Here is a 16,810-nt window from a genome sequence, read left to right on the forward strand (position 1 = left end):
ACCAACTGTATTTGAGATGATGGATCTGTATTATCTTTTTCAGAGCTTTAATTGGTTTACCTGATCTCTAAAATGAGGCTCACTATAATATAGTATTTGTCTTAATTTTATAAACCTCCATGGCAATTTCACACCTTGAGTAGATGTGACCCAGTCTCAGCACTCGCCATCTGCCCACCAGCGGACTCCAGACCCCCATTTCCAACTTCTTTTTCAGAGAACAATTTCACATTTGGGTTAACTCTAGGAGTTTTTTCCTCCCCTGCCTTTCAAGATCATTACAATCCATCCTATAAATCAGTCTGTCCTTTTAGTGCAATTATTCTGAAAAAAAAATGTCATGTAGCTGTGAAACTTCTCACTCAACAGTGGCCACACTCCAAAAGTGACTGGAAAAATGTTACTTCCACTCTTAAAAACAAACATTGATTTTTAATTGCCTAAAAGGATGAGACAATTTCCAATTCTGTTGGGAGATTACTTCTTTGGAATAAATATTTATTGATACCTACATCTCACCTACTTAGTCATTTACTTCTTAAAAATATGCACATTTTAAAATGGGTTTACTTTTTCTGCCATCATAAAAAATGCAGGCTGCATTTCTCATTCATGAGGGTTTCATTTTTAATCTGCCATCTCAGACAGGCTCAGGCTGCATTTGTGGCGAGGACAGGCATGAGAAAAATAAAACTTTACTTTTAGAAGAAAGATTGAAAAAAGCTGAAATAAACTCTCAATCTCCCCATTGTGTTTGCCTCAGAGAATCCCACAAGTCCTTGTGGCAGCAGATGCAATTTGATGTTCATACCAGGTCCTTGAGTCACATTGTTCCCAGAGCACATTAACTTGACATTTAGAGATACTGGTTTTTAAAGCCATTTGAACATTAAGTTCCTGACTATTTCTGGTCTTCAGGGCAAAAAGAGGAGCAAGGATAGTAATTAATTTCTCCCCCATCAGAGAAAAAGAAAAAAAGAAAATTCAACCTCAAATAAAAGCTTTCCCTGGAAAATGACAAAACATATCCCACAAACACAGCAGGTGCCACTGCTGTGCCAGCTACATCAAAGAGCCTGGATGGAGCCTGCTCCAGGGATTTTGGGTGCACCTTTCACTCAGAGCACACTGGCTTGGGCTCCACTGCTTGCAAATTCAATGCAGCTTGTTAAAGCTCTGCTAAGTGGCACAAGAACCAGCAACAGCAGGCAGGGGCTCTGTCATCATCTGCCTGGACAATGAGCCCAGTCCAGCACCCTGGAAGGGTTCAGTGACACACTTGAGCCCATTATTTTTAAAGGATTTGTCCATTTTCTGGAATTGCTGCCCCCCCAACACCAAGAAAATAAGTTATGCCCCATTTACTACACTCAAGAGAGCAGTCAAGCATGTGCTGTGCCAGCTGAGGACAAAATGATGCCACCCATGGAAGGCTGAGAGAGAATTCACTCGTGCACAGAGCAGTTAATTCCCACAGGACTGCACTGCAGGAAGGGCTGATGGTTTATTAAAAGCTTTCACAGGATTTCTGGATTCTTGCTTTCCTCCCCAGGCACCCTATACCAAAGCATTATAGATAAAAGTAACAGCTAAAAGACTTTATTAACAAATAAAACAGCATTAAAACAACTAATAGCACATTGCAAGAGTACTGGCTGCCTGATAATAATATAAAAATCCCTCAGTGTGGAAGGCACAAAGTGCAAGTTGGGACAGTTGCTCAGGGCTGAGCCAAGTCTCAGATACATCCTCAATATCTCTGCCAGGATTTTAGCCCATTAAACTCAGAGCTCAGTTCCCAACGTAGGCAGCCACCACAGGGCATCTGAGACTGCCAGCATCAGTGCAGGAGAGGCCAGAGACCATCCCCAGATCTGCTTGAAGCTCCCCACTTGCATCCTTTTCCTCTCCTCATTGTGCTCCCCCATGCTGGTAAAACAAAGTCCACCTGCCCAAGCTCACCCACCTTTCTGCCCATCCCTACCATGTGCTGTTTCTGTACCTCTCTCAAGGGCTCAGGTCAGAGGCAATGCAGAAGACTCTGCCATGATGTAAAGGTTTTGAAAGCGAAACCAGTGAGAGACTCCAAGTCAGAAATGCAATTTAATAGGGGAAAAAAAGAGAAAAAATAAAATAGATGCAATAATACAAAAGAAAAAAAAAAAAAAAAAAAAAAAAAAAAAAAAAACAAACCAAAACACTGACAGGGTCAGAATACAACCTGACACCCCACTAGTTAGGGTGGTGGTAGCAGTGCAGATGAAATGCTCTTCCCAAAGCAGTGATCCTGCAGAAATCCTGGCAGCTCTTGTCCTCTGGAAACCAGTGGGTAAGGGCTGCCTTGGTGTTCCAAATCTCAGTTTTTATCTAGGTAGGAAATGTTTGGCTCCTCCCCCTGGGTGGAGCATCTCCCAATGGGATGATGTAATTTTATCAGTCATGCAGTAGGACTGAATGGCCCATTAACAGGAGATCTCTCCTGGAGGGAGGATAGGTCATGGGAAATATAAAGAATATTGTCCCACCTGGTTTTAGCAGCTGGCCCATTAGCAGAGGATATCTCCACAGAGATAAGAATCACTGCCACACCTGGTTTCTGCAGATGGTGATAGAATACATACTTTTGGGCACATTTTTAGGTTATAACCTAGGACACATGAGGAATACAAAGTGTCTTTTATGCTCGGTGGGGGGGGGGGAAATAAAATCAAAAACCAAGGAAGAAAAGAAGTCTGGCTCCTGTGTTCATACAGGTCTCAGACACCACTTGTCCAGTTGGCTTTGACTGCTTCATTGTCAGGACTCTCTGAACAGGATGGTGACCCAACACTACAGGTGGCAACTGCAGATCTATTGCATTGAAAAATAAATGTTTTGCAGTCTTGTAGGAGAGATGCCAGGGTGATTTTATCCAGGGCTAATGAGCTGCTGAGAGGAATGCTGGAAACTTGCCTTGGTAAGAATCTCTTCTTCAGCTCTCCACAAGGAGTTCAGGGATCAAAGGGATCCTCAGTGCTGTTGTACAAAGTGGTCTTTAACACCCTTCTGGCTGCAAAAGGGACCTTCAAGCAGAGAAGCCAATACCTCACATCCAGCATTTAACTGCTGTGGGGATGTGTCAGCCATCCCAGCTCCAGGGGCTGTGTCCAAACCCCTCCATCCCTGCAGCTGGTAAGAGCAGCAGAAACGGAGCACAGCATCAAAGCAGCCCCCACAAGGGGCTGAACAGAGTGAGGTAAAGCAGCAGGCCAGCAATTAGGCAGTTACTGCTAACACTGGGACAATTTCATTTTTTAAAAGTTTGTAATTTCTGAACTGTTGTGCTGTAGAGCACATCTGTCCCTCTGCAGTACCCACGTTCTGTCCACTGGGACCTTCAGAACAGAAGAACCAAAACGATCAGAACAAGAACTACCAAGGTGCCTTAAACAAAGAGGTGAGGACAAGAAAAGAGCAAGACAGCAATGGGTGGTACAGGACAGAGGAGAGCAAGGGAAGGACCAGCAGCAGGAACTCTGTGACCTGTGATTGCAACTGATAATTGTGTCCTCTGATTTGAGAAATGCATCAGAAATTTTAATTACTAATTCCTGGCTTGTAGTGTTAACTGACAACTGAGCCCAAAAACAGGCACGTGCTCCGAGTCCATCCAGCTGTGCCTGGGGAGAAGGAAATTTCCTCCCTTTGCATCCTTTGCAGAATGAGGCATGAGAGCCTTCACTCCTAGCTGCACACACCACTCTGCTCACAGCTAGTTTAATAGCATAATTCCTAATTCAGGCACACGCATGAAGAGTGAAACAGATCCTGTGTGCACAAAAGTGGTATTTACTGATGGAGATCATTTTTGCAGCTGATGGACCAGAACTGTTCCCACTGTGTGCTCTAATGCTGTATTACTGACAGAGCAGGCATTTTCCTGCTTTTCCTATATTTCCTCTAAATCCCAAACAGATGGATTTGTTGGACAGTTAGTCACCCAAATCTGCCACATTAGAAGCCACAGGAATTTCAATCCAGCCCAGCAATCCACCTTATCCTTTATGAGGCTTTTTTCAACAGACCCCCAGGATCCACCCCTAATACTGACAGGCCAGCAAGGCAAGACAGAAGAGCTGTCATAGATATCCATGGGGAAGAGTTATTCAGAAAGACAACATGCCTTCACTTAGCAAAAAAAATAATGCACAAAACAGCAGTAAGCTCATTCGGCCCAATAAACCCCATGTGCTGAGTTTCATCAGTACCTGCAGGTTCCCACAGACAGAGCCTCTCCAAGGTATTTTCACACCTCAGATTTGTTTTTCTTTTAGGAAACAAGTGATTTCAGGCTAAAAGAGACATTTGGCTGCCAGCATTGCTTCTGTGTTCTCCATTATCAGATTCAGACACTTTTTTTTTCTCACTGAGCTAAATGACAAACAGAATATCTGTGATTGCCAATACCTCATCAACTGGTGCAAACACCCAGCACCACCCTCCAAAGGAATATGCAAATATCTGTCATTCAGCTGAGAAGAAAAAGGATCTAAAATGTTATTAAGGAAGAGCAGCCCTGGCTCTTGGGAGGGGGGCTGAAGCTGATGACTGACAAACAGTCAGCTACAGAAACACGTCAAACTTATCAAGACAAAATGTGTAATTGCACACACATGATGCCACATATGGGGCATTCCAGCACAGCAAGCCATCTGCAGGAAGGAATATTTTGAAGTCACTTGGTGGGGGGGAAAGAGGGGGGGGTAGGCATTCAGGCATTTTATAATTTCCTCTCTCTAACTTTACTCTCTTGCAACAATTTTTACCAACAATCTCAAGAGGGATGACATGTGCTGTCTGGTCTGAAAAGCTTTAAAACTTTCTTCGTCTTATCTTACTGAAATGAGGAGTTTGGTTTTTTAAAAGGGGAACTGTGATTTTGGAGTAACACAGTCCCAGAGCCAGAGGAGCACAGGGCACAGAAGATGCAAAACAAAGTATAAGCAACAAGGTTTAAAATATTCTATTTTAAGCTCACAGTTAGTGGGGCAAATTCTCCCTTGTCAATAGCTATTATTCAAGTAAATCCCATACATATAATTCTGTAATGCAAAAAATAAAGGGAGGGAGAAGATGCTGCTGATTTAGCTGGCATCATCTGGCTTCATCTGTTTCAGTGTGCTGCCTGGTCTGTGAATAGCTGCAGCCCAAATTAAAGGCTACATTCTGCTCTCTTACACCAGCCACATGAACATCAACATAAGTGGTATTTTGGGTATAAAACCAGGCAAAGTTTGATGCAAGTTTCCCAAGAATCCCACTTTAAAGTAACTTTCCCTTCTTACTCTTTCTGCTCTGACCAATCTCAATGCTCCAGAGAGATCCAATTCTATTTCATACCCGCTAGTCAAAAAAAAAAAAAATTTCAAACAGACTTGAGCTAAACCACTGTAATTAAGCAGACTGCTCAGAAAGCACGACTTCAACAGCAGAAGCAGCAAAGTGAGTGCCTGCAGACCCTGTTAAAATTAGAAATGGCTATCCAGAGAGAAAATGCTGCCCAGGACTGCTGATTCCTTCCCCCACCTCCACCAGCTCAACTAACCCTGGCAGGCAGTGCTATTGGGATTTTCCTCTTATTCTGATTTTTCCTATGTGATACCTCAGTCAAAATGTAACTACAGTGAGTCCATTCAGCCTGTGAAGTGCAAACATCTGTCAAAGTGACAGCAGAAGCAGCACAATCCTCTTCAGCCTGGATAAACCCAGTTATAAATGCGTGGCTCCCGGACACTGCTGGCTCTGCTGAGCCAGGGGGCAGGAAGAGAAGGAAGGCTGCAGTGCTCCCAGGAGCTGTCAGAGCACTTGGAAGGGCACACTGTGACACACACCTTGCCATCCCTCCACTCTCCAAGTGCCATCACATCCCATGCACACAGGGAAATTTGGCAGCAGGTTCAGGAAGGTGTGAGGGAGAGGCAGGGGAGAGACTGGGGTCGTGCTCAGAGCCCCCCACCAGCACACCTGGAGCCCTTTGCCAGCAGCACACACAGGGGATGCTCCTCCAGGCAGGCTGGAACCCTGCTCAGCAGTGACAAGATCAAGGCAAATGGAGCAGCAGGAACAGCAGTGCAGAGGAGAGCCAGGTTTGGGACACACAGGCACATTGTTCTGCAGCACAGGGTTTGTGGTCACCAAAGCCTGTGCTCACTCTGTGCCCACCCAAAGCAATAAAAAGAAGTCATTAGGCTAAAAAATCGAGGGAATTTAATAAAAACAAGGCAGACTCGTTTCATTTGTCTCCTGATCTTAGACTCTAAGGCAAGACCAAGCTGAGTTTTCAAGCCTCTCCCTGCAGTTACCCAGGCTCCACTTTGTTTGAGGGAAAAAAAAAATAAATAAAAAAGCAAACTCTCTTCCTTGGCTAATAGTATAAAATTGAGAGCAGCAAACTTTCCCTTAACAGCATACCATCTTTCACAGTAAGAAAGCTACCACTCCTGTTAAACAATAAATTCTCAAGTGCCCAAATGGAATTAAACCATCTATTCAACAGCTAAATTCACAACAGCACCTGACTTCATGAATGGTTCAGTAATTTCAGGAGGAATGCTCAAACTTCTGTGCAACTGCATTCTGGAAAAAGTTTCTGCACTGTTAGAAGGCCATTTGGGACTTGATATGCAATCTGCATTTTAAGGCATAGGAATGACAAGCTTTGCTAAACCCTGACCTTGACAGCCATCATGTGTTCATAAGGGACTTTATCTCAAATGTCATTTAATGCTCTGCAATCACCACAGCATTCAACAGCACCCAACTAGTTGCTGTGTTTATTTGCAGCCTTTATGCTAGAGACCATACATTTTTGGGGTCTTAATCCTGCAATATGAATAAAGAACAACCATACCTTCATCTACCTGCAAACCAAGACAAAAGAGGAGAGGATAGAAATACCAGCAACCCAACTCTCAGACACCACGAAGAGGCATTACATTATTAATAGAATTACATTCACATACTGATCTACATCCCTTAACTTATAGCTTTTCTTTTCATTGCAGAAAATAATAATAAAAACTCAACAACCACGTGCAGCCAACTCACTGGTGTGCCAAGCTGCCACAGAGTACCCAGTGCCCAAATCCCTGTGAGGTGATGATCAGAGTTACCTTCTCCATGGAATTCTCCACGGAATTCTCTCCAGCTCCTCCTCTCCTGCACACAAACTGAGCCCCTGATGTGCTGATTGCAGCTGCAATGGCAGGCGAGGACACACTGAACACATGGATTTTGGGAGCCAGTCCCTGGGCTGCCTCCACCCAGCAACAGCAATTGTTTCACATAATTGGGTTTAAGTGATATTTATGGGTGGAGGTTTTGGGAGCCCACTGGAGGCTGTGGGAGAGCTGCTTGGGCACAACGCTCTGGGGTCACACAGGGATGGAGACCAGCTTTGCTGGGGTCACCCATGGACAGGTATGGGACATCTGTGTACAGAATCACAGCACCATTTTAGTTGGAAAGGGATTCTAAGACTATCTGCTAACCCAGCACTGCCACGTTCACCACTATCCATGCCCCCAAAATGCCACACTGACATGCCTTTGGAACACTCCCAGGAATGGTGATCCACTGCTTCCCTGGGCAGCCTGTTCCAATGCCTGACCAGCCTTTCAGTGAAGATATTCTTCCTAATATCCAATCTAAACTTTCACTGATCCTACTTGAGGCCATTTCCTCTCATCCTGCCACTTGTTATTTGGGGGGAGAGCCACATCCCTACCTGGCTTCAGCCTTGTGTCAGGCAGGTTGTAGAGAGCAATAAGGTCACCCCTGAACCTCTTCTCCAGGCTAAACAACCCCAGATCCCCCAGGCATTCCCCATCTTGTGCTCCAGACCCTTTTCCAGCTCCATTGTCCTTCTCTGGGTGCTCCAGCATCTCAAGGCAGTGAGGAGCCAAGAACTGAACTGCAGGAAGGGTGCAGCCTCACCAGTGCTAAGCACAGAGGGATGATTGCCCCTTTCACTCACATCTCATTACTTCCTTTCCAACAGAACAGAATATACCCTAACATATTTCTTGCAGTACAACTGAAAGACAAATCGAGTTGGCGTTGACTTCTTTGTCAGTTTTCCCCAGCAAAGCACAACTCTGCATGAAATACAATTCGTTACATGGATTCTGAGCTGTGCCAGGAGGCAATCATGAGCACAGCTTTTACTCCTGGCTGTGACTGAATCCCTCCAGTGACAAGACAAGACAGACCCTCAGTCCTTCCACAGCAGCTGCCCTGGGCTGGGAGCAGGCAGGAGCTGGAGGGGCCAAGCCTGAGATCAAGACAAGCAGCAGCACTGGGAGGCTGGGTGGGTTTTGTCACTTAGGTACACTGTGCTAAAAAGGGAGACAAATATGAACACTAGTGTATTTTGATCATGAATTAAACAGAAGAGGAGATGTGTGCTCTTCAGAAGGGAGTGCTACAGGAAAGTAAATAATGAGGCATGTAGCCACAAACAGGCTCAGATCAAAGAGAGGTTTACAGACACACCAGACAGTTCAGTGCAGATAACTGCAGAGTAATGACGACTTTGATGAGTCTTTATCACACATGCCTCTGTGTCAATGACTGCAAGAAATAACAAACACAAGAGTAAGGCTCTGCTGACACTTGTGTACATCATTAATGAAGAATGAGAAACTGAAAGTACAAACATCCCAGTGCTGAGAACAAGCACAAGGAGGCTGAATTTGAGGGAACTCCAGGCAGTCCCAAGGTAGGAGATGCACTCCACAAAGCAGACAACGTTCAAAATGTTCATATATCACCTCAAATATCAAACACTTCTGCATTAGAATCATGCCTGTTGGAGGCTCACTGGAGGATGGTGTCTGAGACAGAGATTCATCACATTTAATGATGCCAGGACCAATCTTATATTTCACAGTTATGTGCAGCTGGACATTACTATACCCCATGAGCCCTAAATAATTTTTGTTAACTCCTGTATTCTGCATGTGGCATCGGGTAATCATTTCAATCTGGTTCTATTGGTTTAAATGGTGCCCCCTGTAAACCTAGTGACCCAAGTTAATTCAATATGTTGAAGAGAAAAATTCATGCCCATGAACAGCGCCAGGTAAATCAACAGCAAATCTTCATATCAACCCTGCAACTCTTGTGTACGAATCAGAATTTGGGGAGGAGGTATCTTTGGAAACAGCAACACACTAAGGCAGAAAAACAGCAGGACTACTAAACAGAGCAGGGAAAAGGAGGCAAACACAGGCAAAGCTCACTGGACTGGGAGATGCCAGGCCCTGAGCTGAGGCACAGGTAACTTGGAAACTGCAACCCCTGCCCCGAGGAGGCAGCTGGACCAGATGAGCTCCAAACATCCTTACCAGCTTCAATTATTCAGTGAACAGACTGGAGAGGTCAGACCTAGACAGCAGGTTCCCAGTGGCAGATTTTTTTTCCTCCTCCACTCTGCGGAAAGCCCAGCAAGGCCCAGGGCCCAGCGAAGCCCAGAGCCCTCGGTAACTCCGCACCCCTCCAGCAATTCAGCAAAGTCCTTGCACTGTCTCCCACATTTCACACTGGATACTCACCACATGAACATTTCAGTCTCCCCCACTGCTGATTCATAAAGCCCAGTCCAGGCTGGGCCACTTTGAATGCCAGGTTTCATTTGTATGTGCAAACATGAGAGAGAGGCCTGCCAAGGCCCAGTCACTGCTGGGACCGAGCCCAGCGCAGGCACAGCTCTGCTCAGCATCCCACATCCTTCAGTCTGCTGCACTTAAAAACACCACAAATAACACACAGCACCTGGCAAGCAAAGTTATGCCCAGTGACAATCCAGTGGTTTTTGTTTCACAGCTCCTCCAGAAGCAGAGCCAGGATGGGGCCTGCAGATTAAAACCCATGGATTTAGACAGAACAAATCCAGGGACATTTCTGCAGACCCCATTATTTACACGTGAACTGAGGCACACAGGAAACCTTAGAGGCAGCAAGGCTGACACATTCCCATGGGAGGGGACCCCAAAGCAGGGTGTGAGCACACTGTGGATGCTCTGGAGAAGGACACAGAGCTGCCACAGCATCCCACTGGGCAGGGATGGGGGGACAGCACAAAACCTCATTATCCTCTACATTAAAAAGGCCATCATTACTTAACAGCATCAAAGGAAGGAAGGAAAGCAGACTGGGCATAAACCAGGATTTTTTGCAAATCATCCTTCTGGTTTTATTGCTTAATACATAACAGACACCCAAACTGTGTGAGGTTTAAGAGACTTAGAGGAGGGGCACAGCACCCCAGGCTGCCTGGGAACACCCCTCCTTCCCACTCCCTCATTAGATGGAAAAGGGAGCTCTCCTAGGACCTCACTGGAGAGGAGATTAAAAAAAATTCAGCCAAAAATCCCCCTCAAATTTCTGGAAAACAAGACAACAATTCAAGATCTTCTGACAAATTAGAGAGATGATTCAATTAGCTCAACCAAGAGCCCAGAGATGCCCTCCACCAGGAGCCACATGGACAAACACCCCAGGAGGGGCAAGAGCTCAGCAGGAAAAGCACCCAAGGCTGCTCAAGTGGCAAGAACAGGAAGGCAGGAGTGGTGATGCCAAGTGCCACATGTAAAACAGGAGAAGTTCATTCTGCTCTGTGTCAAATGGTGAAATATTAACTGGATATCAAATCCACTCTGCTGTGCCAGATGTTAAGAAAGATGCAAGACAACTACAAGAAATTCAGAGGAATTTCAATTACAGAGGAATTACAATAATAGGGGCTGGTGTTGGAAGAAAACTGTAGGGATTATACTATAATTCAATTTTACTAAAGAAAAGGTAGTTTGAAGTCTATTGATAGGGTTCACCCCATCCTTTGTATGGCTGTCCACTGAGAAGCAGTTCTAAACAAGGTTAAATAGATGCCCCTCTAACCCAGATCATAAACACATCTCTAAAACAAACTTCTCCAAACAACTCACCTAGAGCAGCTTTGTTTTTGACAGTCATCAGGGAGGAAAAAAAGGAAAAATGTAAGGGGCCCAGAAACTCCAAAATATCACTTCTGAGACCAGACTATCCCACCAGTAAAATAAAATTCAGTGTCTTTCACAGACCAGCCTATGAGCAAGTCACCTGTGAGTAGAGACCTACAAGAAATAATTCTGATGTGTAGCTTACAAGACACAAGATGCAAAGGCAAAAGATGATTTAAGTGAAAAAGATTCCTGCTGCATCTCTTTGTTCCCCTCCTCACTGGAAGGGACTAGCAAGGAGCAGGCTGAAGCACAGCGATTTCCATCTCCAGGGAGGTCAGCACAATGCCCAACTGTTGTATTTGCTGGGGTAGTGAGGGACTCCTGGGACCAGGATGCTCATCTGTCAGCCCAAATGCTGCCTGGCAGCCCCCAGGGACACCTCACTCAGTGCAAGGAAATCCCTGGAACATCCTGCTCTGCCCTTGCAAAACAAGGCAGAAAGGTCAGGATGTAAAAACCCACTGACACAGCCAATACCTTGGGGTCTCAGAAATAAAAACTTATTAGAAAGCTGTCATGTGAGCCATAACAACTCAATGTTTGCACTGTCTTTATACACTGATGGAGAGAACAAAAAAACAACCAGCAGCACCACTCTGGAGCTAAGCTCTACAGAGCTTCTGTAAACACTCTGGTGCTCCCACCCTGCTGGGTGATGGGAGCCACAGAACCAGAACCTGCTTCTGTTGAGTTGTGCAGACACACACACCTGAGCAAGTGCCACCCGTGCTCCAGGACCTCTGATCCACCCCAGTCCAGGGACTGGGAACAAATGAAGGCACCATATAGTGAGATAGATAGATAGATAGATAATTTTTATTATTTTTAAACTCCTCCATAAATATATATATAGCAAAATATTATATATATATAATGTTTTATATATTTATATAATATATTTTTATATAATACATCTATTTTATATTTTTATATAACATACATCTATTTTATATTTTTATATAATATACATATTTAGGGAGGAGCTAAAAAATAAAGTCTCAGCACAGGAGCACCCAGAGCTGCCTTTCACAGGATGGTAACCCACAGATGAGCACTAAAGGGCACAGTAAAAAGCCCAAAGTCAGCTGCAGAGCTCACATTTAGACATATTAGGCCATTTATGACATTGCAACAACTCTCCCATAGCCACAAGGAGGAGGCCAGGCAGGCTCTGCCTCATTGGTTTTAGTGTTTTTCTGGTGGAAAATGTTGTTGCAATAAAGTCTGGGGGTGGCTTTGAGTGCAGTGTCAGTAGTTGTCTAAAATAATTGTTACTTGTCACACAAATTCCCTGTGAGCAGCAGCAGAGCAGCATTTACCAGCACAGACACCCCTGGAGATGCAGACACAGGGACAGCAAAGTGGCACCTGTGATCTGCTTTGTGCTCTCACTTACAAACATTAACATCTTGGAAACAACTCATTTGTCTGCCTTATTGCCCAGCCACACTGGACAAACAGAAAAGTGACCTCATGTTATGCTAATGCAATCAATATTTCATGCAAGGCAGATAAAAGTTTAGCTGGTCCAAATGCAAATTTGAAATAGAAAGCAAAGTTCTCTTCAGAGCCTGGCATTAGCAAGCCATTTCACAAGGAAGGGAATTTTCAGTAAATTGCACATTTAATTTCCATGTTATGGGAAGTGGCTTCCCTTGGTTCTTCCAACAGTCACCTCCTGCTATTAATGACCACAAGCAAAGCAGTGACCCTTATAACGTCTGATTTCACAGCAAATATTTTAATTTCCAAAGGTGAAATGTGAGATGTGCTCTCCTAAAACACTTATCTTTATGGCTCTCTTAATTCTTTAGGATTTATCATCTCCACTAAAAGCACACAGAACATAATTGAAATAGATTTTCCAAGATATATCTGAAGTGTTTTAACCTACCTTTCCTTCTTAGCCTTTTATATCATCTTATTCTAACACATGAGGAAAAGAGTTCACCTGCAGGTTTTTAGACTTAAAAAAAAAAAAAAAAAAAAAAAAAAAGGCTTTTTTTTAAAAAAAAATGCATTGGTTCTGGCAGCAAAGATTTTCAGAAACCAGAACTTGAGGAAAGGCTTTACTCTCCTATTTCATGCAAATGGATAAAATAAAGGCATTACCACTTCTTGAAATTATGTCTCAAAACAAAATGTTCAATTTCAGGGATTCTAGAAAGGTATGGACATGACACTGAAATGAGTCTCCAGCACATGGAGAACAATTGTGGTCAGAGCCATCCCTTAAAATAGGAAAACAGCATTTTCCAAAAATTCTTCCAGCTTACAGGAGTCCCACTGTGCTCTGGGAGAGGCTGCCACACCTCCAAGTTTGAGAACATCAAGACCATTCCTTTGTAGCCCACAAAACTTCTGTTCTTCATCATTGTTTTTTGTGAGTTTTTTCCTCCAGAAAAACAATACTGAGACAAAAAGCACAGTTTGAGGAATGAATGCCTTTTCCAGTGTTATCACTGCAGCAATAGGCACATATGGGAACTCAAAGCAAGCTCCATTCTGATTTATGTTTGATATTTCATTTAATTGAATTTTTGCAAGAAAACTGGTTTCATTATTGAGAAATGGACCTCCCATCATGCAAAGAGGGGGGAATCAAATGTTTAAACTCCATCTCATTTAGCAGTGACACTTCAGGAATGAACAATAGCTTTGTACATAAATTTGCTTGTTTGGCTGCCACAGATATGAATTGTCAGGGCATTTTAGAACAAAAGAAATGACATGTCAAAGCAAATCTATAGTTTAGCTAATCAAAATGCCGTGTTTTAAATATTCAAGCTGTTTTACACCAAAAGGCAGCATTTATCAGAAAGCACATAAATTGACAGGAAATACAAGATGAAAGTGGAATGCACACAAAATAAGTATTTTCAGATACATACAAGAAATTTCTTTCTCTGTGCACTTTATCAACCAACACCTTCCTCCTCAAAAAAAACCTCTAGAACCAGCACATCAAAAAGCATATCCTCTGCTTCTTTTAAGCAATGAAAACATTAAAGCCAGCAAAAGCAATTTAGCTATCAAAGCTGGTTCAGCATTTGGCATTGCTCAGAGAGCCCTTGCTAGACCAAGGGCTGAGCTTCTGCACAGGCTTTCTTCCCACTTTGTTTTACCCAGGCACATTGGGTCCATCTGCAAAACTTCAACTTGCCCTCTGCAGGCAGCCTGGGAGGATGAGGAGATGCTTTTGGTGACTCTCACACTCTCTACCTGTCAGCAGGTAAAAGCACGTAGAGTACTGCAGTAAAAGCTTATCTAGCTATGAAAAAAAACCTAAAGGAAAGAGGAATTGCTCATTTTGTAAGTCCCCTGCAGGACTCTGCTGCTTACAGCCAGCCTCCTGGCACCCCCTCAGCACAGATTTCATCGAGCCCCACTCCCCCTGGACCTCTCTGCTCCTGCCAGCCTGCTCTGAAGTTACAGCAAAACTTGTCAGATCAAAAACCTTATTATGTAGGCACGACAGCTCGCTGTGCTTAGCTGCTCCCAGCACAATGCCCAGTTGTGGAAGCTTAACATTATCTCTTGGAAGTTAAGCCCCATTCGTTTATCATCTATTGCCAGAACAGTTACTGGGTTGCTAAGAAAACACTCCAAAGGGAGACTTTTACAGCAGTTGGTCTGTTTCCTGCTTCTCTGTGCTTGGGAGGTTAAGTCCACTTGCCAGAGTTTCGCCTTTGCAACACAAACACGTTCCAGAGAGTGTAAAATCCCCCTAAGCCCACCAAAGGTGTCAGTCCTGTCATGAATCTGACCACTGCTCGTGTTCCAGAGCCAGCAAACCTGCAGATAAGCTCCTGGAAAAACACTGCCTCTCTCCTAGCTTGCCACAGCACACAGAGCTGCTGCATCCTAGAGGTGCACACAAAAAGCCTCAAAAGGTCACACCAGGCTCGAGAAGAATTTCAGGAGCTGAGCTTCACAGTGCATTAACGAGCTGGGAGCCCAACAGATGAGGCAGAGCTCAGGAAAGCACAGCTGGGGCCCTTCTCCAGGAGGATGGAGCAGCATTAACTCACTGCAGCTCTGTTTGCCATAAGGAGAGCACACCATGCCATGGAGAGAATGGCAGTGCTCTTCTGCATCTGTCACTTCTAGCCCATCTCCAGCAGTTCCCAAATCATCCTCTGTCACTGTTTGATTAGGAATGGCAAATAACACAGCCACACACACCACTTCTTTAAAGCAGCAAGAAGTGATTTATTGAAAAGCTATCACATTTTTATAAGCTAGATTGTGTAAAACAAAGTAGAAAAGACTCACTGGTCCAAGAAGGCAACACTTCTTTGAAAACATGCTTTCTGCAAAACATCATGAGACACTCACACAGCTCTGTGATCAACACCAGGTGTTTAATATGTGTTATTTATTTTCCCTTCTTTTGTTTGTCTCTGAGAAAAGTCCCCAGCCAGGAAGAGATCTGAGCTGGAGCTGAGAAAGCCAACAGTCTGGGAAAAATCCAGGTTGGATTTTTCCATGAGCCTTCAGCAGTGTCCACAATCCCCCCACCAGCTTCACAACTGACTCTATCACACATGAAAAAGTGTATGAAAATAATTCCATTTACCAAAGTTCCTGCATAAGACTGTAGAAATTCTGTCTAGACAGACACGACTAGCATCATCACCAGTCCCTTATTAAAAACTTTTCATGCCTTCTCTCAGGCAGCTCCACACAGCACTGACTCCTTCCCTCTTTCTCTCTGCAAGTTTCCTTCTTCCTTGTGCATGACTGGCTAACCCAACCTGTCCCTCACACAATATCTTACCTTGTCTGTCCCTTCCTCCTCACAGCAGAGCCAGCATCCTTCATCCCAAACTGCAGCAGACCCTGGTTCTCAAACTCCAATTTACTCTGGACCAGCTAACCCACTCTTTTATAATCCCCATCCTCACTGGGCAGGCAGGGCTGTCTCCACTTCTCAGCAATCAGTACAGCTGTAATTCATTGAGGAAAATTCCCTTCTGCACTATTCTTACACCCTATCTTCCCACATAAGACAGGTTTTGGCATACCTGCCCAGGATTTCTGCTCCACAGCAGATTCTGGAAGGAGGAGATTTGCACAGAGTCCCCAGCCCAGGGACCAGCAGATGTGCAAGAAGAGCTGTAGAATGAAGCTTCAGAAGAGGCAGCACCTCCCTACAGAAAATACATTTTTGGTTGAGCTAAAAGACCAGGATGTTTTCTACAAGAGGCTTTATTTAGGGTCACTGCATTCTGGCTTCAGCAACAATAATTTATGGCAGCCTAAACTCCCAGACAGCAAAGTGACTCCATCACAGAAAGGTCCTGCTGAATCTGCAGAAGAGCTCTGGGGAGCAGTGTCACCCTGCTAATGCCAAACTCCAACAGCACTGCAAGTTCTTGCTGATTTCCTGAGAGGATGAATTCCTGGGGCATTTCTAATATGTGTCTGGACTGGTAAACATTTAAGCTTAAGACAAACACCACCACCTAAAGAAATCCAAAGATATTGCTGTATTTAGTGCTGCTGGGCAATGATGCCAACTGGAGTTGAAAACAAATTGCACCCAGGGCTGTACAAGTGTCTGGTTTCTCTGACTCCCCAAGAAGCCACCCCTTAGCAATCTGACAAACCTGGCAATTCCAAATGACTGAACACTTGCTGATCCCTTCAAGTGACAGCTAAAAAGCACCATCCAACACTTAGGGGCTTTACTTCGGCTACAGCTGTGAGAAAAGCCATTCATAAGATCTTAAACTGCAGTTAAGAACCCTTTAAATGCCTCTTCT

The 16,810-nt window shown here is 44.3% G+C and overlaps 1 protein-coding gene across 2 annotated transcripts in view; it reads right to left on the minus strand.

The window, feature by feature from the left end:
- GPC3 (glypican 3) overlaps nt 1-16,810 on the minus strand; it is a 145,859-nt gene that overhangs the window by 96,523 nt on the left and 32,526 nt on the right. Inside the window, exon 1 of one of the 2 annotated variants that reach the window (XM_056491240.1) lies at nt 9,594-10,083. The exons of the other annotated variant lie outside the window; for it this stretch is intronic. Within the exon in view, the coding sequence (XP_056347215.1) occupies nt 9,594-9,630 (37 nt within the window). The 5' untranslated portion in view covers nt 9,631-10,083. Of the gene's footprint in view, nt 1-9,593; nt 10,084-16,810 lie in introns of those variants that run through there. 2 annotated transcript variants of the gene reach the window in all.

Source organism: Oenanthe melanoleuca, chromosome 4A, assembly GCF_029582105.1.
Source record: "Oenanthe melanoleuca isolate GR-GAL-2019-014 chromosome 4A, OMel1.0, whole genome shotgun sequence".
Classification (NCBI taxonomy): domain Eukaryota; kingdom Metazoa; phylum Chordata; class Aves; order Passeriformes; family Muscicapidae; genus Oenanthe; species Oenanthe melanoleuca.